Source organism: Sciurus vulgaris (assembly GCF_902686455.1).
Source record: "Sciurus vulgaris genome assembly, chromosome: 3".
Classification (NCBI taxonomy): domain Eukaryota; kingdom Metazoa; phylum Chordata; class Mammalia; order Rodentia; family Sciuridae; genus Sciurus; species Sciurus vulgaris.
The window spans coordinates 27,657,900-27,683,796 of record NC_136463.1 but is presented as its reverse complement, the minus strand read 5'-3'; the positions used below and the strand labels follow the sequence as shown (position 1 = coordinate 27,683,796).

At 39.1% G+C, this 25,897-nt stretch overlaps 2 protein-coding genes across 11 annotated transcripts in view; one reads left to right on the top strand and one right to left on the bottom strand.

The window, feature by feature from the left end:
- The first annotated feature begins 967 nt into the window (after window positions 1-967).
- ANKRD40CL (ANKRD40 C-terminal like) lies at window positions 968-7,871 on the top strand. 2 transcript variants are annotated; one of them, XM_079133394.1, is made up of 5 exons: window positions 968-1,308; window positions 1,757-1,894; window positions 4,881-4,961; window positions 5,595-5,770; window positions 6,868-7,871. In XM_079133394.1, the coding sequence occupies exons 2-5, from the start codon at window positions 1,855-1,857 to the stop codon at window positions 7,009-7,011; spliced, it is 441 nt and encodes a 146-aa protein (XP_078989520.1). In that variant the 5' UTR covers window positions 968-1,308; window positions 1,757-1,854; the 3' UTR covers window positions 7,012-7,871. The 2 variants fall into 2 exon arrangements, with proteins under 2 accessions (XP_078989520.1, XP_078989519.1); XM_079133393.1 differs by lacking the exon at window positions 968-1,308 and having other exon boundaries at window positions 1,686-1,894.
- A 5,713-nt stretch (window positions 7,872-13,584) lies between these two features.
- The window catches only part of LUC7L3 (LUC7 like 3 pre-mRNA splicing factor), a 31,685-nt gene continuing 19,372 nt past the window's right edge, over window positions 13,585-25,897 (bottom strand). For 2 of the 9 annotated variants that reach the window (XM_079133516.1, XM_079133523.1), the window contains 7 exons: window positions 25,508-25,582; window positions 23,975-24,079; window positions 21,097-21,258; window positions 20,452-20,735; window positions 19,317-19,477; window positions 15,662-15,802; window positions 13,585-15,556 (listed from right to left, as the gene is read on the bottom strand). In XM_079133516.1, coding sequence (XP_078989642.1) covers window positions 15,366-15,556; window positions 15,662-15,802; window positions 19,317-19,477; window positions 20,452-20,735; window positions 21,097-21,258; window positions 23,975-24,079; window positions 25,508-25,582 — 1,119 coding nt within the window. In that variant the 3' untranslated portion in view covers window positions 13,585-15,365. Of the gene's footprint in view, window positions 15,557-15,608; window positions 15,803-16,797; window positions 16,924-19,316; window positions 19,478-20,451; window positions 20,736-21,096; window positions 21,259-23,974; window positions 24,080-25,507; window positions 25,583-25,897 lie in introns of those variants that run through there. The other 7 variants (XM_079133518.1, XM_079133517.1, XM_079133522.1 and 4 more) reach the window with 7 other exon arrangements.

Genomic DNA, 25,897 nt, shown 5'->3' with positions numbered 1-25,897 from the left:
ACTTTTCTGGAAGTTTGAAACATTGTATATCAAAATACAACACCACCTCCCACAGGCACATAGATGGTGGCTGACACACAGACAAAAGGAGCCACTAAGTACCCAGCTAAATGAATGAAAAAACCCACATAAGGCTCGTGTGGCAGTTGATCACCTCCCCAACACTTGGCCTTCTTCTTTGCTACTGGGCTCTGATTTTTAGTTTTGTTAGATTTTTAAAAACTAGAACATGTGACACTTTGATTTTAAAAACTAAAAATTTAAAGAGTGTCCCCTAAATAAGAAAAAAAAAAAAAAAAAAGAGTGTTGTTGAGCGACTGTGTGAAGGAATGAATGAATGTGAAGGGAGAAAGAACAGACCCGCAGGTGAGTGAGGAGGAGGTGAGCCAGCTCCCCAGCCAGCCCATCTTTCCATCTGCAGGCCTCTGCACCTCTGGGCCCCGCCCACTCAGGTGCCCTTTTTATGGCTCACCACACCCTGGCCGCCGGGTTGGTCAAAGTTCATTTTCTTCCCCATTCTCAGTAGGTCAGGCCAGGCAGATCCCTGCTCCTCTGCCCCGCCCCCACCCCCACCCTCCACCATTCCTGGCAGGAAGACCCAGGGCCACGCTGGGGAGGTCAGCCTGTGCTTGGCTGGCCGCGTGACTCCCAGTATTTCACTTCCTTAGGCCACAGTTTCCCCATTTGCTTCTTCAGCAGGTGGGCCGAATCAGTGGTTCTCAGCCTTAGTGGCACATTACCATCATATGGGAGCTTTAAAAATAAACCTGCAGAGTGGCAGAGTGGGCCCCTTGGAGTCACAGCTGGATTTTTTGTTGTTTTTCTTTTTTTTTTTGGTACTGGGGATTGAACCCACGGTGCTTAACCACTGAGCCACATCTCTGGCCCTTTTAATCTTTTTATTTTATATTTTATTCTGAGACGAGGGTCTCACTAAATTTCTTAGGGCTAAGTTGCTGAGGCTGACTTTGAACCTGCGATCCTCCTGCCTCAGCCTCCCAAATCAGTCCCTGGAATTACAGTTGTGAACCACCAGGCCTGACTCCCTCCAGCTTTTTGATGCTGAAGCCCACCTGGCTGTCCCATGGATTTGCCCATCTTCTGTCTCAGGAGGGTTAAATGAAGTGGGTCACCCAAACATGTAGGTTCCCATTGCTACAGTTCCTCCTGTCTTCGGCTGGCCTTTGAGACAGGGGACTTTGCACAGCTCCACCCACCCTTCACTGAACCTCCTGCTGCAGCCTGCCTCTTCCACTTGGATGCTTAGAATCAAGGGATCCAGGATCATCCAAAAGGCTGTCTGCTCAGGTATGGGTTGGGGGCTTCCTGCTTCTTTCTTGTCATGCACAGCAGCTGAGGAAGGGGCTGGAAGAAAAGGGAAAGAGAACAGGGGAGAAGGCAGAGTCTGTTCACTCCAGAAATTAAGTATTTGGCTTTTCTTACCCTTAATGTAGTAGCTGCTAACTTTTCGAAGGAGGGCTTGACCCCAGGCTACAGTCTGGCTGGGTGCCTGGTTGAGTCCCTCAGGTCTCTCCTCTGAAGGGTGCCTTTCCTTTGGCCTGCATGTTGCCCAGTGGACACACTCTGGGGAAGGAGTGGGGAGCCTTGAACCTCAGTCTCTTCCTTCACTTGCATCATCTAGCGCAAGTCATACGACACACCTAAGTCTCAGTTTGCTTAGCCATAAAAAAAAAAAAAAAAATGACCTTGCCTCATCTTATGGGGCTGATGACAGGAATATACCGTTTTATTGCAGGCAGATGTGTTGAGGCTTTAGAAAGCACTTTTATTTGGTTGAAAGTTTGTGCAAAAAGGTGAGAAGGGCTGCTGATCTGTGGGCGACAGAGGTGACCCATGGCTGAGGCTGAAGTAGACATCAGAGAGAAGTTGGCAGGTGAGTCTGGAGTCCTGCTTCCTTCATGGCCTTCAAGGAAGATGGTGGAGGGGAGTGGGAAAATCTGGTCCAGGGGAATGCCGTGCCCAGCAGGGCTCACGACCTCTCCCACTGACACGATTGTCAGAGTAGAGCAATTAGCCCAAGGGTCGTAGGCATCAATAGCTCTAAGAAACACGAATAGCAGCCAGCAATTCCTGGTGCTCACTGGTGCCTGCAGTGCCCACTCTCTGTGGGCTTCCTCCTTACCTTCTTACTGTGAGCCAGAGATGATAAACCCCATTTTCAGATCAGAAAACTTGAGACTCTGAGCGGTCATATAAACTTGTCCAAGGTGTCACTGCTCCTAAGTAGCTGAGGAAGAATTCAGACCTAAATCTCCCTGACTTCATAAAGTGCTCTCAGACCTCTATGAGATCCTACCCATCCACAGATGATCTGACATGCTAATTGGACCAATAAAACACTTTAATTTTGGGTACAGGGGATTGAACCCAGGGCGCTTTACCATTGATCTACATCCTCAGCCCCCCTTTTTATTTATTTTTATTTTTTTTTTGGGGTGCTGGGGATTGAACCCAGGGCCTTGTGCTTGCAAGGCAAGCACTCTACCAACTGAGCTATATCCCCAGCCCCCCTTTTTATTTTTTGAGACAGGTTCTCACTAAGTTGCTTAGGGCCTTGCTAAATTGCTGAGGCTGGCCTTGAACTTGTGTTCGTCCTGCCTCAGCCTCTTGTCGCTGGGATGACAGACGTGCATCATTGCGTCCAGCAGCCAATAAAAACATTTTAAAAAAATTTTTTTTAGTTGTATGTGGACACAGTATCTTTATCTAATTTTATGTGGTCCTGGAGATCGAACCCAGTGCCTCACACATGCTAGGCAAGTGCTCTATTACTGAGCCACAACCCACCCCAGTAAAAACATTTTTAAGCATGGTGGACTAGGCTGGAAAGTTCTTGCATCATGCGCTGGGTAAATTGGCGAAGTGAAAGGGCATCATTTCCTGTCAGGGACTGGTGCCTGAGTCACTACCTGGGAAAGGGGTCTCAGAGCAGAAGGGCAAAGACAAGATGGTGCAGATCCCTGTGTACTGGGGAAAAGGACATTAGTGTTGGGCTGGGAAAGGCCGATAAGCCAGACAGGAGTATCTCAATTCTGGAGAGGCGTTTGGCACTGTGGCATAAGGGTCAGCACTCAGAAAGCCTGCAGGCTTGGAATTTAATGCTCTGGTCATTGATTTGGAATTTTTCCTAGTTTTATCTTTGAATTTTTTTTGTGTGTGTGTGTGTGTGTGTGTGTGTGTGTGTGTGTGTGTGTGTGTTTTGTTTTTAAGTGGAATCAGATGGAAAACTGGAGCATGCAGGCGTTGGGACAGCTCGCATATGTGGCCCCCACCCCCAGGCCGTCTGCCAGAGTCCCTCATTCTGCTGTCTTCTTCACCCTCAGTGGGGCTCAAGCATAAGGAGGATCAGGAGTTGAGGAGGGGCAGGCAGTACCAGGACATGCTCCAAGGGTGGCTGCAGGGAAGAGCTGGCCTCTCAACTCCCCACCTGGTAGCCAGTGTCCAGGTGGTGAGGCTGCCATCCCTTGCAGGTCGTCCATCTGCCCGGGGTAGGGCTGCAGCTGGTGGAAAAGGGAGGCTGGCTTCTTCACTTTTCTTTTGTAACTGGCTCCACAAATCACATAGCCAGGCCCAGTTGCACACAGGTCCTGCCATTTACTAACTTGGAGCAAACTACTTCCCCTAAATTTTAGCCTTTCTTGTCTGAAAATGGAAATAATGTCTCAACTCCACAGGAGTCCTTTGAGAGCAGTGAGTTCCCCCTCCCCTCTGCCACCACCTAAATGCAACACTGATTGTAACAGTTTCTGCTGAAAACTGATAAAAGACCAAAACCTTTCATACAGACTAGTGCTGGGCAACAGAACTATAATTCCAGCCACATTTTATAAAGTAAAAACAAGTGGAAGTAATTTTAATAATATGCTTTATTTCATACAGTATATCCACACCACTATCATTTCAATACGTAATCAGTAGTAAAAACTAATTAAAAAAATTTTTCCTTACTCAGTCTCCAAATTCAGTGTGTACCTCATTTCTTGTGACAAGCGGCTACTTAACTGGACAAGGCCTAATCCCATAATCTGGCTGATAGGGGCCTCTCACTCTGCCCTGCCGCCACTTTTGGGCTGGTTTCCTCTCCCTTCCCATAGGGGCTGGGAAACTCCTCCCACTCCCACCCCCAGGAACTGGTTAGACCTATTCAGCCTCTAGATTCAGGTCAGAGGCCCCACATTCAGGGAAATCTTTCTTGACCCCTTACTTACTTCCACAGTACTGGGGCTCGCCTTCAGTACACCACATCAGGCTCCATGGTGGTTTCCTCTTTACTAACGAGTTTCTGCGGCCGGGCTGTAAACTCTAGGTGAAGAGAGCTCTTTGGGGTTCTTAGTCATTTCCCAAAGGGCTTGGCCTGGTGTCTGGTGAAGGTCTGGCTTTCTGTGTATCCAGTGGATATGGAAGAAAGAAGTATGTAAAAGAACTGACTCATGCAAAACACTCTGTAAATACTGCTTTCCCTTCTCGCTGGGTGAGAACATTTCTCCTTATAAAGCGACCTTTTTTAGCTGTGTAACTCTGCTGGCGATCTAGACACAAAACACCCGGTGCCGAAAATATTTAAGTGGAATCCTAAGCACACACATTATAAATATTTCTTCCCCACATTATACACCATTTAAAAACACCATCTCAGCTCCTTTTCACGATTTGGGTGGTGATTAAGGGAGGTTACTGTTCAAGATTTAAAGTAATTACTGCCCTTTTCCTGATCTGTCTTTCTGCCTGAGGAGGAGAGGACAGGCTGCAGGACAGAAGTGGAGGACATCATCGTCCCTAATCTGACCCGCAGATCTGGCTGCCAGCCACGTGCTGAGTCGCTGCCACTTCTCAACTCTTCCCTTTTAATTCTCCTTCAGGTGAACATAAACAAGAAGGTGCAAGTCCACACTTGCCAAATGCCCCAAGTGTAAACGCCAAAGCTGACAACACCTGCCTAGGTGAGGACTCAATCCCTCTGCCATGTTGCAAAGCCAAGTTCACCAGGTGGCTTATGATGCACTGCATTAGTCCATACTGCTCCTTCTTGAGATAGTAGATTGAAGGTGCACACTCAATGCCACTATCTCAAGAGGCAGACTCCTCCCCTGGGGGGGGGGGGGTAGGAATCGCAAAGTTTGCACTTTGCCCAGTGAGACACATGTCCCTGAAGTTTTTCCAAATAACAAGGGTAAAAACTGCTATGCATTGCCCACTGGTGACGCATTCAAATACCCACTGCGTATTTTAAATCCTTGGCTGTGCGCTGGGGGAATAGCTCAATGGTACAGTGCCTGCATATGTAAGGACTTGTTTGATCCCCAGCCCTGAAACAAAATCGACATCTAAATCATTGGCTGCTTCAAACTGCAAGCTTTGTTTGCAATACATTCCGGAGTCTGCCCAGCATGCGGGGGGGGGGGGGGGGGGGAGGCGGGGGGGGGGGGATTCAGGTAGTAAATGAAGAGTTTGTGTGTCTACAGAAGCTCCAAGCTACTTATCGGTTCTTAGGATCATTTATGCTGCAATAACTGATAATGTCCAAAATCTCTAAAGTAGGTATTTAACTAACTTTTAATTTATGGGTGATCTAGAGTTGGTGCTTAAAGTAAGAATTCAGAGCCCCAAAGAAAATGACTTCATTGAAATTGAACTGCACAAACAAGAGCTGAGTTATCAAAACCTACTAAAAGTGAGTTGCTGTGAACTGGGGATTAATCCAGAGCAAGTGGAGAAGATAAGAAAGCTACCAAACACTCTGCTCAGAAAGGTAAGGCTTACAAGTTTCTAAATGAGGAATTTGGGTGGAAATGTTCTGTGGAGTCAATTATTAGCTTTTTGCATTTCTACTATGAAAACAAGATTGAAGATACTAGAAATTCTGGCTACAGAATGGTCAAGCAAGGTAGCTAGATAACTTTGAATAACTAGTCCATAACCCCTTTAAAAACCTCTGAATGACAAGTGATTTCCCAACTTAGGACTCATAGTTCAGTATTTTTGGCACTATCAATCTCGGCAAAACTGCCTGGTTAACAAAAGGTGGCATAGTCCTCCGGACAGAAAACAGGTCCATCCTTATTTGATTACAAAGGTCTGCCTCTGCAATTGCAGGAAACAAGATTCATTTTTCGTTTATTTTCCAGACTGAAAATAGATTTCAAATTTTAATTTCAGAAGGAAAATCTTCTCTTTTCTGGCAGTGCTGGGGTAGAATCCAGGGCCACACGCATGCTAGGCAAGTGTTATCATATCCCCAGGTCATAAAATTTAATTTCTTTGGATATTATTTTGTTTCAAAGTGCCTTTGGCAATTTTTACTGGTGTCTCAGTTATGGCATATTCTTGGCAATCTAAATTGTCACAGATAGCTTAAAAAAGAAAGAAAAAAAAAAAAAAAAGCTTCGCCCTGGCTGCTGTCTCCTTCAGCAGCATCAAGTGGGACCATCATCCCTTTAGAAAACAGAAGCCAGTGCAGTGGTGCACACCTGTAATCCAACTACTCAGAAGGTTGAGGCAGAAGGTTTTCCAAGTTCAAGGCCAGTCTGAGCAACTTAGCAAGACCTTGTCTCAAAAAATAGAAAATAAAGGGCTGGGGATGAGTGATGTAGCTGAACATCCCCAGGCTCAAGCCCCAGTAAAGGAAAAAACAAAACAACCCTCACAACTCTCAAGTGCTAATGGTTTACAATTGATAAAGAAGAGAGAGAGAGAGAGAGAGAGAGAGAGAGAGAGAGAGAGAGAGAGAGAGAGAGAGAGAGAGAGAGAGAGAGAGAGAGAGAGAAATGAGAGTTTAGGCAAGAACCCAAGATGACATGGCTTCATAAATATTTATAAACCATTACATAATCTCTTTTCCACATTTAGGACAAAGATATTCGAAGACTACAGGATTTTGAGGAAATAGAACTCCTTTTAATGAAAAATGGAAGCTCTGAATGGATACAGTACACACCATCTCTAGCTGAAAAATCCTGCTACAATAGTAATGCTGCAAAAATGACTTATTAACCCCAGAAATTAAAAAGGAATCATTATTTTACAAATAATGAAGTCTGGATACACAAAGTTTGGCTAACCTTATGTTTGAACTTAGTTATATTTCCTTAGTTTCAAATTCTGAGCTGGGAGAATGGTAAATTCAAGAGGGCTTTGACTTAATCCTAGCTTTTTGGGAGACTAAAAAGGTAAGGCAAGAGAAACAAGTTTGAAGCCAAGCGGGGCAACTTAAATACATCCTGTCTCAAAATAAAGAGGGCTATAGATGTAGCCCTCTGACAAACACAGCTATCACATCCACACCAAATCATCCCAATCCTGATCAGGCATTGGTGAGATTCAGCCAGGGCAGATGACAGGGAACTCCTTCATGTGAATCCCACTAAGGTCAGAGGAGCAATCCCTTTTTTGTGTGGTGCTGGGGATTGCACCCAGGGCCTTATGCATGCGAGTTGCAATCCCTATTTTTAAAAACATTTCACTTTCTTTTTTGGGTGATGCTACGGATCCAACTCAAGGCCTTGTGTATGCTAGGCAAGAGTTCTACCACTGAGCTACAACCCTAGTCCTATTTGCATATTTTTTGTGTGGGGGAGGGGATACCAGGGATTGAACTTGGACACTCAACCACTGAGCCACATCCCCAGTCCTGTTTTGTATTTTATTTAGACAGGGTCTCACTGAGTTGCTCAGGGCCTCACTAAGTTGCTGAGGCTGGCTTTGAACTCCTGATCCTCCTGGCTCAACCTCCCAAGCCACTGGGATTATAAGCGTGTGCCACCACACCTGGCCTATTTGCATATTTCTAAACTTACCTATAATTTGGCATGATTTATATAACCCAAGTAACTACCTTCAAGGATTTTTTTTTTTTTTTTTTAAAGAAAACTTGAACAGTCAAGCATAGTCCAACCTACTGAACTCAAATCTAAAAGTGAGAGGGAGAGGGCAGTTGTTGACATCTAACTCCAAGGTCAGTTGTCATCGAATACACGCTAAGTTCCTCCCTACACTACCTAGAATCTGAGTCAACTCTTGCTAAGTTCTAGTATAACTATTTGTATTTTGTAAGCACTCTTTAGCTGCTTACTTACCCACCCCCACACACTACACTGCCACTTCTTGGCATATCCATAACCTCTAAAGACTATGACATCATCTCTGATCATTATGGAAGAGGTATGCATAAAATATCAAAGCTCTTTCTGGGCAAATACAATGATTTAATTCTATTTCCAGCACACAAAACAGGTCACTGTTCCATCGTCTTTTTCAAATTCTCAAAAGCTCAGTTTTGATCAAGAGTGAGCAAAGGACAGACAGGCTTTATGTGAACACTTCTACATAAGTGACACAAACAATCCCAGCAACTTGGGAAGCTGAGGCAGGATTGCCAGTTCAATTCAAGCCTCAGGAAATTATCAAGACCCTGTACCAAAATAAAACAAACAAAGGGCTGGGGATGACTCAGTGGTCAATCCCTGGTGCCAAAAACAAAAGCATGACTATAACGCAAACCAACCTGAGTGCCCAGTGTTCCAATGCCAGGAGACTGTGATGGTGACATAGGACAATCCCCAGGTGACACCTCCCTAAATTATTCTCAATTTTACTTTGAGGAAAAATTAGGCAGGGTCTAGGATATACACCTAGCTTAAAAACACCATTTGTGTAAAAACCAGATTCAGGTTTAAATGCATCTGATACTTATTTAACATGAAAAAAAATCGGGATGAAAGCTTATAGTACTCATATGCAGAAGTTAGACAGGTGTTACCTATGATCCATGAGGGAATCCACTTAATCACAGGTTCTGAGCAAACTCAAAGTCCATTCTAATAAACAGTCCACACCCCCAAAAGGGAGGGGGAACCATAGTTATACTAAAATATGAAATTTCAAGTCTAAATTTGATAGAAGTTTTTACCTTAGGCATTGATTGTAAAAACTAATTTCTACGTAAGGCACAATTCCCCTGAATGACTTTCAAACTGTTTTACTAGGGTAGGAAGCCACATTTTATAACAAATGGCACACAGCAGCACTTGGATGTTGAAAGACCTCACATCTAGGTCTCACGTAGGGCCAGGCACCTGAGGCATGCCTGTAATCCAGTGGCTCGGCAGGCTGAGGTAGGATTCCAAGTTCAAAGATGGCCCCAGCAACTTAACTCAGCAAGACCTTGTCTCTAAGTAAAATGTAAAAAGGGGCTGGAGATGTGACTCAGTGGTTAAATACTTCTGGGGTTCAATCCCAGTATTAAAAAAAGAGGGGGCAGGGGTCTCACCTGAGCAGGACTGAGGGGAAGAGGGCTACTAGTAACTGATGACAGAGGCCTTAGCTATGTGAACCTTATGCATTTGCAGGTGCTTTTCACGTTTCAATCACTTCCTTTTAAAGAGAAAGTTTTGTTAACACTTTCTTGTACCCCTACTAAAATTAGAGCAAGAACCAAAGCAGCAAGCTCTGACGTGACAATCTAACTCCAGAAAGGTGAAGGAGTGGGGCTTGGCTCAGCAGTTCCCCTTCTGGACTGGTGTACATCTGAGAGAAAAAGCTTCCCTTGGAAGTTGCATAAACAGAAAAGATCCACTCTTGGACTGGCACCTACATTAAAACTGTGTAAAGATTAAGAGGGGGATGGAGGGAAGATACCACAAAGAAAACATAACTAGGTCTTGTTTCTAGCTTTTGGAACTATGACTAAGCCTCTAAATTTGGCACCCCAGAAACAGTACCTTTTAACTCTGCCAGGCACTTAAGAAGGATTGATTCCATGAAGTACATTATGTTTACATGTTATCAGTCACTACCTACACCAAGACCTTTCCCACTTTTTAAATTTAAATTTTATTAAATTTTATTAAGAAATATCATACATACAAAAGCACATATACATATTTTAAAAAGAAAATGCCCATCCAGCTTCAAAAAGAGCCATCACCAATTGCTCTGAAGACCCCTTTGCCTTCCATGATCATATTTCCTTCCAAACTTCCAAAGCACCAGCTGACATTGAATTGTGTCAATCATTTCCTTAATTTTCTTTCATTTACCATGTAAATATAACAGCCTGTTTTTAACCAGCACAGTAATGGAACCACAGTGGGTACATCCTTCTGTAACTTGCTCTTTGGACCATTATTATATTGTGGAGTCATCCAGGTTGATGTGTGGAGCTGTTCAGTTTCACTTCTATGAGACTCCATGGTAGGAATGTATCACACTATATATCCAAAAAGGCTGTTGATTTGGGGTCTTCTCAGGCTTTTTTTTCCTTTTCTTCCAGTTACAAATGCTGCCATTATGACAATTTTTTATCCATCGCCTGGCACAGGTTTAAGAGTTTCTCAAGGGTATGAACCTAGGGGTGAGTTATGGCACACCCAGTTACAACAAACCACTTCTGAAGTTGTTGTTCCTAAATGTTCTTACATCTACTGACAACTGATCTACTTGGGAGGGTTGAGGTTAAGAAACATATCATTCATGAAACTCTCAAAATGCATTTTTAAAACCAAATTAAAAATTCTGATACAATGAAAAATACATTTAATTCTCTGCTTTGGCTTACTTGAAATATATTTTCAAAAGCCAAATGTTCAACTTAAAAGTGCTGTCTTCTATGTCTCAAAATAAATGCTTCTAAATAGGCTAGTGAAGACAGATTCATAACATATGGGTAAACATATATAAAAAGACATCTAAACGTATTTTGCTCAAATCCCTCACCTCTAATCCAAAAGGAAAAAATATATAAATTGGTGATAACAAAAGAATTATTGATAACAAAAGTGATCCTAGAGGGAGAACAGAGGGACAGAAGGAAGACACAGATCACCAAACAATTCTGTTGTTTTTAAATCACTTGCAAGCATTACAATTGTAAACAAAATTTCAAAAAGAAAAAAAAAAAAGTTGTCATTTGGGGTCTTTTCACTAACAAATAAAAATTAATCAGAAATTCATTTGAAAACCAACTCTGAATGAAGTCCCATCCCATAGAATGCATATACAACTTCAAGTGTTTTGTTTCATGCACATAATAGAAAACATACACAGCAGTGGAGCTAGGGATATAGCTCAGCAGTAGAGTGCTTTTCTAATATGCATTAGACCACGAGTTCAAGCCCAGAATCCCAGTGACTTGGGGTGTTGAGGCAGGAGGATCACAAGTTCGATACCAGCCTCAGCAACTTAAAATAAAAAATGCATATGATTCAATGGTTAAGAACCCCCTGGGGTTCATCCCTGGTACCAAAAGAAGGGGGGGACCCCAACTTCCTCCATGATTTTAGTTTTTACATTTCTAAAATCTTCAATCACAGGGTGCTGAGTGCAAACCATATGTGAATCAGAGTTCTTAGACCTTGGAGAAAGAAGCTGGTTATCCTTGGTGACACTAAACCTATTTAAGGAACCAGAAGGCCTCCAAGTTAGTAATACTCTACGGCTAGGAGGTAAATATCTAAACTGAATAACTCAACCAGGTTATTAACAGCTTAAATGAAAAAGGCAAGGAAGGTGTTTTAGACCAAACTGAGAAATAAATGGACCTTTATCTGTTTGAAAAACAAAACAAAAAAAAACATTCTAACAAAAATGGTCTTCATGAATACTCTCTATATTTTACAGAGAAGGAAGGCTTGAGCAGCAGACTCCATTACCTGACCCTCTTGAGGGGAGCAAAACAAATTACTCTACTGGACCATTACTATCATTTGATAGCTTCAGTTAATAAAAGCTCATCCAATTTTATATTAATATTTTATATTTAAGGAGTTTTTGTCTTTTATACATACATGCTGAATTATTTACAGATTAATGGAATAACTGGGATTTTCTTGAAAATGAGAGGACAGGATACACACACACCAAGACTGGCCAATTAGTCTCAATAGTGATCGGCTAACAGGTTAATTATACTGTTCAATTTGTGTGTTTTTAAATTTCCAAAACAAAGAGATTTTTAACAGATCAACCACTGTTCTGATTTCAGTTCTTATTAAGTCATCTTCTGATTGAATAAAACCAGTTCTCCAAAGAGAACAGACACAGAACCATTAGCCAACTGATAACCTTTTGGATCTGCGCAGCAGAAATGTAGTACAGTAAATCAGCATTTGGCATCTACACTGGATTCTTGGGATTTTGGTTAGCAAGAATCAGCTCCTCTGTAGTCAGATCAATTTGGAAAATAAAGTATAAAAGTCAACTTTTCTATCTTGGTAAGTCATGGACACCTTAAGTGGACAGGTCTCTCCCTAAAATCGTAGAGCTTCAATAGATCTAAGTGTCCACAGAGTAAGCCTTTTCACAGGACCGTTTTTTTCACTTCCTTTAAAGTTAGCTGTTGACTCTAGATGAGAAAGAAAAATCTCACACTTTAATACCTTACTATATTTATTATAATATCTTTCTTTATGCTACAATCTTAACACCAAACAGTGCTTAGCAGAGGACTCATTTTGTTACACTACTTCACACCTTATTTTAATCCTCATATGAATCAGATCTTAAAAATTCAGAGATAACCTCATCTACCACTGCATCTCCAAATCAGCTGGAGTTGCCCAGAGGGCTTTGTCCCCACATCATTTTTTCATACAAAGCCTCTAAAAATGATGCTTCATTGTTTTTAAAAGTTTTGTGGAGCCAGGTGTGGTAGTGAATGCCTGTAATCCCAGAGACTCAGGAGGCTGAAGCAGAAAGATGGCAAGTTCCAGGCCAGCCTGGGTCTATAGCTCAGTGGCAGAGTGGTCCTGGGTTTATTCCCCAGCACTGCACAAAACAGGTGGGGGTAGGGGGGAGAAAAGGCGGATGGAGAGTATTTTATTTGGTAAATTCTATAATGTTTCATTATGCCCATCAGAACGAACACAACAGCACATTAGTTAGACACTGAACCAAGATGCAGAGGCCTACACTCCATGTCCTAACATTTCATTAACATGAAGCTCTTGGATAAGTTGTCTAACCCACTCAGTTTCTTTACCTATAAACTCCTGGCAATATTTGAAAACATTTAAGTCACAAGAAAGTGCTATCATATATGCAATGTATGTGTGTAGCTGGAAATACTTCTATACAGTTCATAAAGTTAGCTAAAGATAGAAACATGCCAATTCTCCTGTTTGTTACATAAAACCACCTTTTAAAAAAGAATTCTTATTATGTATACTATACACCCCATACATAGAAATAAATATATTTATAAACTGATAGAACTAGGTTAAAATAACTCTTGGTACAGGATTTAAAACAAGACCAAAAATTAGTTAGAAGTTCTCAAATGCTCTTCTACATCATATTACAGCTAGAGAGAGGAAGATACTATTTGTCAGGATATCTGGAATTGTCTTCTAAAAGAAGTCTCTCAGGGATGTAAAAATATATTCTAGTTTACTATACATCTTTGCTATTAAAAGCAAAATTCAAATTCATTTATAACCACCCCAAATCGAAGCACCATTATTTAAAACAAACTGGAAATTCTATGAAAGTCTTAAACAGAACAAAATGAGATAAAACTGTACACCAATACCGTTAGTAATAGTATACCTCATATTTAAAACAAGGGACTAGTTCAGAGTCAATAACTTTATTAGAAAAAGATTAATACTAAAACTTCAATGACACAGACAATCAACTTTGTAACAGAAAGTCAGAGATACTTTATTTTTACTTCTAAATCCAAAGGCTAAGTATAGCAGAGTTGTAAAAATGGAATCCCACTTAGTCTGATTCACACGAATACTAACGTTTAATCCTGTTTTCAAAGTCCAAGAATGAAAACTTGCAATTAAACACTGAGCAAGCCACATGTTTAGGTAATATCTTAAAAAGTCTTAAAGAAAAATTATGATACAGGACCTAAATTTTCAGTGGCATATATGCTATTAACACATGTTCTGAAATCTGGAAGGTCACATCAGTCCTGAATTAATTTTTAATTAAAATAAAAAAAACTAACTGAGCTTTTTATACTTTTTCTATGCCACTATAGCTTTCTTTCACCTCATTTTAATGCCGATCTTCACTTTATGCCGTTTTCAGTATTCTTCAAAGAATCTTCGAACAGTAGTCCTACAATGCAAAATTTGGGGAAAAATGATAATTAGACCACATATAAAAGGCAAATTTTTATGACTAAGTGTTGGCCCAGTTACTAACTGCTAATTATAATAAATGTGTATATGAAATGTTTGTAATCTTTTTAACAGTTAAGGCATCGGTGTGGTTCTTAAAGCCATGTGCCTGTGTATGCGTGCCTATGTGTGCATAGCTCACACAGATTAACTCTAGACTGCTTTCCTAGAAAAGGAATGCCATCAACCAATCAACTAATTGGTACTTCCTTTCATTAGGAATATTTCATCCCACGCCACTAGCCCGAAGAATGAACAGTTATAGAGGTTTTAAGAACACTTATAAAACCTAACTTAATAGTTCTTTAAAAACCCAAATTCATTCTATACAGTTCATCAGTTCTTTGCATGTCACAGATTGAAGGTGTCTGTTCTTCCTATACACTGCTGCTTTAAATATATCAGCCAGTAACTACTCCTATACACCTATGGCCGACTGCAAATTCTCCTACAAAGTAGGAAATATTAAGCACATACCTCTTAAAGACTTGAGAATTGCATTGAATGTAACAAGGCGAATAATATGAAGTGTTTATTGTATTTAAATTTCTTTAAAGATATCTAATTCTGGGCACCACTGCATCCCTACACACAGTTGAAAAAAAATTCCATTCTGTTAACATTTGATTTAAAACTTTTCACGCGATACACAAAAACCCCTCTGTGCTTCTTATAAAGAACAAAAAAGATACACAACAGTTAAGCGTAAAGATCACAGGCAATAGCATTCAAACATGGATGTGGGTAGAGAAAGGAGTACCTGGCATGAGTACCTGCTTAGTTTGACTGAATCCTTGATTTTTAATTTGGCTTTTCATGGGCCGCTCACAACACCAACGCTGTGTGAGGTATGGTAGTCAGCTGCAATAATTCATAAACCCTACACTTCCATCAATCCAATGCTACTGGCTCTCGAGTTACAGAACAAACTGCATTAGAATGCAAGGCAATAAAGCAAAAAAAACTAGAAACATCCTTGACAAAGAAATACTAGCAGTTTAATTAAAACAAAGTAGTCCAACATGTGCCTCAGAAATATTTAAGTTTTTAAAGCATATGTTTCTGCCAATGTACCAACACAAGATGGACTTAATACCAAAAAATAATAATAATAATAAAAAAACAGTTCAACCTTTTTATTTAAAAAAAAAAAAAAAAAAGAAATGACAGCAAAATCCCTAAAAAAAAAGGATAATTAACTTTTTAATGGCGACTATATTACAAACGTGGGCAATAATTTCCAAAGAGGCACACTAATGGGGACACGAGTCTGCTACAAAATAGCTGAGACAAAACAATGTACCTCAAAATGTTTTGCAGGACTACACTGTCTTTTCCTTCAGAAGATGCTTTTGTATGTCTTCTTACTCGGCTTAGTTCCATCTTCATCTGTGCATACTTACGCTGCACTGTCAAACAGTAACAAAAAGCCCTAATCAAAGTGAGAAACAATACACTTACCTCTGTCTGATCTGAGGTCTTATCAGATCAGTTTTAATTGGACTGAGTGTCACCTTCAGATTTAATGTCTTCACTGGTCCCATTGACCTCATTCTTAGTATCACTTTCCTTCGATTCAGTGTTTGGATCTTCACTCTGTTTTTCTCGACTACTGGACTTCACACTACTTTTTTTATCATCAGATCCCCTCTTTTCTGCCATAAAAGAAGACATTGACCATGGATTTTAAAGTGCATTGAATACATTACTCTTTAAAAAGTGAAACAACAGAGATATGAAAGACAATCATTTCCCACAGACGCAAGTAACAGAATTAATCAAAGGGAAACCATTTGTATTTATGGAGTAAGGAGGGGGTAAGGGGGGGAATTCAAAATACTGCAGATTTTGGATAAGAAACATCAAAAAGCAACTGGAAGAGTATGAAAGCATACAAAACTGTGTTCATAATGAGGTTAAATTATTACATTAAACAGGTAAAAATAGTAATCACAAAAGGCACAAATTCATGTTTAATTGGCATGTTACCTGTCAAGTATTTTTAAATGCAAAAGATTATATTTAAATATTCCAGAGGGACAAGTCTAATAAGAAAATTGATCTCAAATCCCAATCCAAGTCAACTCAACTTCTGTGCTTTGCTAATAAGAAAATACACACCATCTAAGAGTTGTTTTAACAAAAGGAAAAATTTAAACATTTTTTCAGACACAAAAACAGAATGAAAAAAAAAGTAAATTTCAATTTTTTCCTCTATTTTCTTTGGAAGGGTGAAATTTCAGGCTAGAGGCAAAAGCAATACACAGAGCAAGTATACTCTAGCTTTTTTCACTTCTAAGTACCCCACCCAACAAAAGATTTCTACAGAAAATGCTAGAGCAAGCTACAAACTTTCTAGAAAAATATTTTTCCCTTTAAAACTAAAAGGTGGTCTAGCACAAGTCATAAGAAAGATGTTTAAAGAGATGCAGAACTCTCCACTGATTCTGAACAAAGTTACTAAACACAACACCATGTAACTGGGAGAGGGATGGAAATAAAAATAAAATATGGTATGGGAAGGACACCTATTCAAAGGAGCACATTCAGTCCAACACTTGCAAAATACACAAAGCAATGTCCATCTTGTTAACTGCAAGACTTGCTTCATGTCTGTCTGTCCACTTGTGGGAACTGTGCTCTAACTGACCTGGTGGGAAAGTCCTCCCTTTGTGCCTTAGGGGCGTCTCCGGTGCACAGGTAGCTTCAATGAGGAAGAGTCGTCTTGTTGCCCCGAAGAGGACTAGTAGTCAGTCCAATAATCTTATCTTCTGCCCTATGTAAATATGGTAGATCTTAATAGTCCTAAGGACATCCACAAAGTGTGTGGATTTTAGAGCTATGGATTAGAATGAAGATCTCTTGATAAAGAGAGCACCCTAAACTGACGGATCATAAGAGTTTTATTTGAGAAATCCCTTCTCACCTGAGGGGTTAAACTGCCTCCATTACAGCATCTGGAATAGTGAACTTACTTTTAGCTCATCTGCCATTATCAATTGCTTGCTAACTACTCATACTTGACCCCAAAGTTCATACCATTAGTCACGGATATGTTCAGGTGTCTAAACAGCTGCATGACATTTTTGAAAGCCAAAGAACTCATATTTCTAAAAGTGATCCAAAAATTTAAGATGACTCTATACTGGCATGCCCAGCTAATTCAAACAGGCCTAACATATTTATATTTTTTCAGTATCCAGTCTCTTATCCTTCCTCCAACTCTCACTAGGAATATCCTTGTCTGTTCACAATCTTAACACAACTCCGCTTATTTTGTTTATATAAGAATTTTACTAAATTCCATGCCATCATTACAATTAGGATTATAAATAAGCAATTTAGGACATCTTTTTGCTCTATCCAGAAATGATAAATATGCCTGGCTTATTTTTATTTAGTCAGACCAGTGCCACTTATAGTTCAACCCTGATTTCAGTTGTAAATGCTAGCTATTTGTCCATATGAACTGACCCAATTTACTTTAAGTAGCACAAATAAACTAAAGTGACAACAGGTATACAGGATTAAAAAACTGCTAAAAGAAAAAAAAGTGATTAATTTGATCTCTGACATCCACATGTGACTCTTGACAGTGGACCCCTCACCCCAAAATTACATTCAGTGTCTTTCAAATAGGTTGGCTGAAATTTACTCAAAACAGACATCAGTGACCCTTTATAGCAACTGCCTTTAAGGACAGAGGTAACTTCTGAACTTAACTGGCAAATAAATACTAAAGCTCTTTACAGTATAAAAATTAAAGAAAAAAAAAATCCTAGTTCTTTTCAGTATTTACTCCATGTTACAGAAAAGGCTAGCATATGTAAGATACATAGGGTACACTTAGTAGAAAAACAATACCAGTCCCCCCTCAAACTGTTTGTGCTGATAAATTTCTAAATCAATTCAGCAAAAAAATTTAAGTCAGACAAAATAACATGTTCTATAAAAGAACATAACATGAGCACCACATAAAGATGAGTATAATAAACTCAAAAAGCAGCAAATATTTATGCTGGTAATCAAACATGGACAAAAGACATTTAGAACAAGAGGAAACCAGTCAGCTGAGAAAATTATAAACAGGTCCTTTCACTCATTCCTAAAATCACGTAAAGCAAAAACAGCCCTATCAATACAAAATGGAAGATGCTCAAATAATGTGAAAATAAACTAAAACGTAGAAAGGAGCACTTGATGATTAAGAGAATTATCTTTTCATAAAGGCTAAATTAAATGATGAACTTTTTTGTTGTTATTGTTACTGGGGATTGGACCCAGGGTACTTAACCACTGAGTCACATACCTGACCCACTTTATTTTTTATTTTGAGATAGGGTCTAAGTTGCTGAGTCTGGTCTTGAACTTGTGACCCTTTTGCCTCAGCCTCCAGAGTCATGGGATTACTCATGCACCACCATGCCAGGCAAGAGACTATTTTTCTGAAAACATGCCAAAGACAATTTGGGTGGTGGGGAAGGCATGACACTCCACCACTGAGCTACAATCCCAGAAAGGGTCTCAAAAAGTTGCCCAATCTGCCTCAAACATGGGACCCTCCTGCCTCAGCCTGCAGAGTAGCAGCGATTGAAGGCATGTGTTACCACGCCCATAACAAAATTTAAAAATCCATTAATAGTGCACAGTAATTCAGATATTGGGAAGTTATAGAACACAGAAGGGAAAGAGCATAATTCAATATAAAACAAGACTAACACATACATAAGGTATTCAACTTCTGTGAACTTAATTACCAAATTAACTGAATTATGAATCAATATGACAATGTACATTTACGTTGTAAGACATTATGGAATACTGTCTTGTAGTGAATTAAAAAAAAAAATGTAGCCAATAACCAAGATAACAAATTCTACAGCCTAATAGCCCTAAATAACCCTGAAAAGTAATACAACACTTAGAAGAATCTAGATAAAAAACCTTCAGATACTGAGGGGTATAGTGTTAATATGATAGGAAGAAAATTCAGGTCAACAGTCTCTTTCCTGCTGTCTGAGCAGGAAAGGAAGGGAAGAACATCTGTCATCTATTGAAGAGTGTTCCTGAAGTGAATAAATACACCTTGAAAATGAACTGTTTCTGAAGTAATGGAAAGATAAAGGTGTGGTAAGTTTCTCAATGAACTGAATTCTCATATAAACTAACCTTTTTCCTTGGATTTTCTGTCTTGTTCTCTGTCCCGACTTTTGCTCCTATGCTTATATGACTTTCGATCTCGGCTTTTTGACCTTCTTCTATCTCGACTGCGAGATCTGTGTTTTCTTTCTGATCTGTCATGGCTTCTGCTTCTTCGTCGCTCTCTACTTCTTAATAATTTAAAACAAAGGAAAACCAACTTCAACGAGTATTACAATAAGAAAAGGCCTTGAAATACATACTGTTGAATAATTAACACGATTAAACAAAACTTTCCCTTAAAAAGAAAATTAATAATCTTATTACTAAAACATTTTACATTGGAAATCTGAAGAATTAAAAATAACCAAAAAAACTCTCTAAACTCAATTTATCACAAATAGTGATAAATTTGTCTTAGTTATCACTGCTCTTTTAAGACTTGTCTTTGATTATAATTCTAATTAAAACAGCAAAGTTTATTTCACATTTTGTTTCTTCCTAGAATTGGTGAAAAGAGAAGGCATGTAAGAGACAAATCATCTGGTATGCTAACTTTCTAAAAAGATTACAACAAATCTCCTAGGCAAATGGGAAATAGTGAAGAAGCTGCCCTAAACATGGAGCCATTCTTTTTTTTTTTTGCGGTGCTGGGGATCGAACCCAGGGCCTTTACCGACTGAGCTATCTCCCCAGCCCAACATGGAGCCATTCTAACTGAACACACATTATCTATCACAGTACTTAACATTATAGCCGATCCTCAACTTATAATTTTTCAACTTTAGGAAATGCAAAAGTAATACATATAACACTGAAACCCAGAACAAAATTTAGAATTTTGATATACCCCAGTAACACATAATATCTTGATGTATCTCTTTTTTGATGTTGGACACAAGCAGTGACCTACACACAATCATAAGGGTAACTAATTAATATTCTATACTGTAAGCTGTTGCTATGATGTTCTATAGGTGTATGAAATGCATTTTCAACTTACAGTATTTTCAACTTATGACAAGTTTAACTGGTAACTCAACTGTTAAGTTGAAGAGTATCCAAACTTCCCAATTATCATCACACAATGAATAACACTAGTAATTATTACTGTTTATTATGGGATCATTATGAGCAAGGCACTATTGGTAACAGTTTTGTATACCTGCTTCGCCTTCTTTCCCTACTTCGTGATCTTTTGTGGTCCCGAGACCTGCTGCATCTTCGGTCAGAAGTTCGGCTCGAGTGTCTACTTCGAGAACGGCTTCTCTTTCTTCTTTCTCTATCACGAGCTCTTTCTTTTTCTCTTTCTTCCTCTTCTCTTCGTCTTTTCCTTTCCCTTTCTTCCCTTTCTCTCTCCCGCTCTTTTTCTCTTTCTTCTCTTTCTTGTTTCTCTTTTTTTAGACGCTCATCCCGATCAGGTTCTTCGGTTCTTTTTCTTAACTTTTCCTAGGGAAATCAAGTTGGATTTCTTTTTTTAAAGCTAAATATCTAATCAAGGGGTTCACAAATGCTATGCAAGCACTCTACCACTGAGCTGGACCCTCAGCCCCTCAGGTTGAATTTTTACACAACCAAAATCTTGAAAACTATAAAAATAAGGACACCTAATACAAAGAAATCTGTAGGCCAATTTATAGAATTTGATGCCCTTAAGGGAAATGTAGATATTCCAACACTACATATGTATACAAGATATCATTACTTTACTATGTACTAAAATAGTTATTTTCAGTGACAGCTAGTTATGGCCAAAAGTTACATTACAGCGTTAACTAAAGCTAAAAACACAAGCTTACAAGAAACTTACTTTTAATTCTTCTACTGTAGCTTTAATTTTGGCATAGCCCATATGTTGTTTTCCCATCAAATGATCATCTACCCGGGACTGGGCATCTCCTACTATCAAAAAGGCTCCACACACTTCACAAACTTCCATTTGTTTTTCTTGAGCAGCAAAACTTTCAATCGTCTGAAATGATAAATCAGTTGTTACAGTAAATATCTGAGCCAGGCACAATGTCGCAGGCCTGTAATCCCTGCAACTCAGAAAGCTGAGGCAGGAGAATCCCAAATTCAAGACAGGTCTCTGCAAGACCTGACTCAAAATAAAAAAGAACTGGGGGCTGAGCAGAGTGGCACATGCCTGCAATCCCAGTAACTAGGGAGGCTGAGACAGGACGTTTGCAAGTCTCAAACCAGCCTCAGCAATTTAGCAAGGCCCTAAGAAACTTAATGAGACCCTGTCTCAAAATAAAACATAAAAGAGAGCTGGGAATGTGACTCAGTGGTTAAGTGCCCCCCTGGATTCAATCCCTGACAACCAAAAAAAGGGAGGGAGGGAGGGAGAAGAGGAGGAGGAAGAAGGAGAAGGAGAAGCAAAAATAAAAGGAATAGCTGAAGAACCAATAACAAATCTCAAAAGAGGACTTACCATTTAAAACAGATTTCTAATATATATGAATTACTATTTTCCATTTTGAACAACAACTGATCAACTTTTAAAATAGCTGGTGGGGCTGAGGAGATAGCTCAGTCGGTAGAGTGCTTGCCTTGTAAGCACAAGGCCCTGGGTTCGATCCCCAGCACCCAAAAAATAAATAAATAAAATAAAATAAAATAGCTGGTCACGTGGCAAAATTAACCAACTTGCCTATCATCCAAGAAAGGTGCTGAGATGACTGCTCAATTTTAACAGTTTAATATCCACCATCACCCTGAGAAATTTAAACTACCTTTCACAAAGTTATTTATTTTAGTCTGAATTCATTTTTTTCTGTAGGTTCAATAGGCGTCCTGTCCATATTCAAAAAGCGTTAAGAAGCTGGGTGTCATGGCATACACCTGTAATCTCAGCTACTCTGGAGGCTGAGGTAACCTGAGGCAAGAGGATCCTGTGTTCAAGACTACCCTGAAAAACACAGTGAGACTGTCTCAAAATAAAAAGGGGTGGTGGCACATGTCTGTAATTCCAGTTACTTGGGAGGTTGAAAGAGGAGTATCACAAGTTTAAGGTGATCCTCAGCAACTTAGTGAGACCCCGTCTTAAAATTACCAAAAAAAAAAAAAAGGCTGGGGACATGACTCAGTGGTAAAGTGCCCCTGGATTCAATCTCCAGTACCAAAAAAAGTTAAGAAATAGGAGATATTTAAAGATTTTGCCAATTTTTAATTAAGATAAACATGCACTGAGTAATTTATTGCTACAAAAATGAAAATAAAACCCAGGTGCAAATGGGTATTCATGATTTAAGGCAGAAGTCAGCAAGCCAGCAGCCAAAGAACTGTTTTTGTAACTAATGGTTTTATGAATGGAACAGTCACATCCAATTATTCATACATCATCTGTGGTGAGAAACATGTATTTTTTTTTTCATTCATGGTTCCTGGCTCTTAACTCCCTCCCTGTGGCAGGGCACACAAATTAAAATTTCTCTTCACCAAGGTGGGTCACAGAAACCAACATTTTCCCATCTTTATATCTTGAAGCTAGCCATAAAGAAATCCTCTGACCTACCTTACCAAATAGTAGGTCACAGACCCCTATTCCAGAAGGGATTCTGCCCAACACCCAGGAGGAAAGAAGGCTGTGCAGACAGGACTGCTAGGATTCCATTCTAGGTCTATTTGCATTACATCCTACTTTTTGTCTAATCAAATTTCTACATGATTGTCCATGCCACAAAGTCTCCATAAAACCCCAAAAGAAAAAGGTTTGGAAAGCTTCCAGATAGCTGAACACCTGGAAATTCCTGGAAAGTGGTGCAGACAGGGCATGATGTTCTGTACTCCTTTTCTCATACTTCACCTATGCATCTCTTCATTTGCTTATTGTGTAATATCCTTCATTTTTTTTTTTTCCATTTTTTTATTTCTTGTGAAGCTGGGGATGGAACCCAGGACCTTGAACATGCTAGGAAAATGCTCCCACTGAACTATACCCTCAGCTCTGTATTTCTGAGTTGTCTGCTGCTCAACCAAATTAAATGAACCTGAGATGAAGGTTTATGGGAACTATGAATTTATAGTCAGTATATAAGAAGCACAGGTTAAAAACAAAACAAAACAAAACAAAACAAAAGCTGAGGCATGTGACTGGCACTTGGTGTGTCCATGTGGAAGCAATTTTAGGGACTGAGTCCTCAATCTATGAGATCTAACACTATGTTAGATAGTGTCAGAACTGAATTAAATTACTAGACATCCTGTTGGTGCCTGCTACTATATAACTGACCATTTACTTGCTGGTGGGGTGAAATTCCCACCCATCTAGGGATCACAGAAATGATCTGTGGGCTAGAGGTATAGCTAAGTGGCAGACTGCTTGCCTGACATGCATGAGGTCCTTGCCTTAATCCCCAGCACTGAACCACAAACCCAAAAAGAAAAAAAATTACCTGGTTGTTGGTATATTGTAAAAGAAAATGAGTTGGGGGGCGGTATTTTTCTTTTCTTTCTGTATTTTCAGGTTGTCTAAGGCTACTTTTACTATATGAGGCAGAGCTTAGAAGCTACCAGGGACCTGTGACCTAAAATATGTTGAAGAAAATGTTTAATGACTCATTATTTAGGATATTAGTAAAAATGTTTTCAAAGGTTCTCAAATAGAAACAGATCCCAAGAAATTTACAGAAATTCATAGAAATTTTAACAGGTTAGGTAATTTAAAAGAAAGTAGGTTTACTCACCGAGGTTGTGGATCTAAGCAATTCTCTCTCTTCTTTTAGCTGTTCAACTAATTTCATCATTCCCTGGGCTTCTTCTACCTTTCCTTCAGATCCTAATTCTTCGATCTAAAAAGAATAGTGGGGGGGGGGGGATCAAAATCCTTTCTAATCAAACTAAATATTTTTATTTTACTTCCATGCTTCATTAGCATCTGTAGTATTGTGGGTTTTTTGTTTTGTTTACTGAAGACTCTTCAGGTTTAATTTATCATTTTGATTTTTGGGGGGTACTGGAGATTTAACTCAGGGACACCTGACCACTGAGTCACATCCCCAGTTCTATTTTGTATTTTATTTAGAGACAGGGTCTCACTGAGTTGCTTAGCACCTCACTTTTGCTGAGGCTGGATTTGAACTCAAGATCCTCCTGTCTCAGCCTCCCAAGCCACTGGGATGATAGGTGTGCACTGCTGCGCTCAGATCATTTTGATTTTTTTTTACAACCTTTTTTTTTTTTTTTTTTTTTATTGTAAACAAATGGGATACATGTTGTTTCTCTGTTTGTACATGGCGTAAAGGCATACCATTTGTGTAATCATAATTTTTTTACAACCTTAATGACAGGAAATAAAATGAGTATTTTTAAGGTGCAAAACTTGATGTATTGATAAACCCATGAAATCATTACCACCATCTAGATAATGAATATATTCACCACCCCATAATGTTTCCTCCCTCTATTTAGTACTTCTTCCAACCTCAATCCCATCATATGTTGAGGCAAACAATGATCTCACTGCCACTAAGATTATTTTGCATTTTCTAAATTTTATGCAAATCAAATACAGTTTGTATTCCTTTAATGGTCTGGCTTCTCTCTCTCTCTAATTACTTTAGGATTCATTCAAACTTTATAAGTAGTTAATTCCTTTTTGTTCTCTGATATTCAATTTCCACTATATGGTTTGATTACAATTCATTATCCATTCACCTGTTGATGGGCATTTGAATTATTGCTAGTTTAGGGTTTTTATTTTTTTGCCCATTTCAAACACATCTCTTAAGAATACTGTTGTACAAGCCATTGTGTAGACATGTTTTCAATTCTCTGGGGTAAATACTTAGAAGAGAATTTGCTCATGGTGTATTTTTAAATTTTTTTTTCTTTTTTTCTTTTTTGCTGTGCTGGGGATTGAACCCAGGGCCCTGTGCTTGCGAGGCAAACACTCTACCAACTGAGCTATCTCCCCAGCCCTATTTTTAACTTTTTAAGAAACACATAAACTCTTTTCTGAGTGGCTACACCACTTTACATCCCCACCATCAATGTTTGGTATTTCCAGTTGGCCCAAATTCTGACACTTGGTAGGTAAGTCTTTTTAATGTGGACTATTTAAATAGGTGTTAAAACAAAAGTAATCTCATTATGGTTTCAACTGTGTATTTTCCTAAAGGACTAATAAATGCTGAATATCTTTTCATATTTGTCATCCTTGCATTAGTTAAGTGTTTGACGTAAATATTTCCTGATAGTAATGGATATATAATTCTCACCTGCTGTAGCAGTACATCAATTTTGTCTGTTAGAACCTGAATTTTTTCTTCATTTTTACCTGTTGGGCCAGCTGCCTGTTGAAAACAAAATGTGTCATCAACAAGTAAAAAGAAAACATTCAAACTCTCACGTTATTTTTATTTAATAATTAAAATGCTTAATCACAAGAATAACAATTTAATTATCTTCAATTTGTTAGTAAACACAAATTTTGTCAGTTAAGGACACTTAGAAAAATCTTATGATTAACCAAACAATGTTATATTTAAGACTGAAAAAAAAATGTTTAAATCATTCTGAAAGTACAAAGTAGGGAATTGAAGACGAGTTTCAAAAATATTAGGAATCTCCAGAAATAAGTAACCTCTATTCAGGCTATAATTTGACTA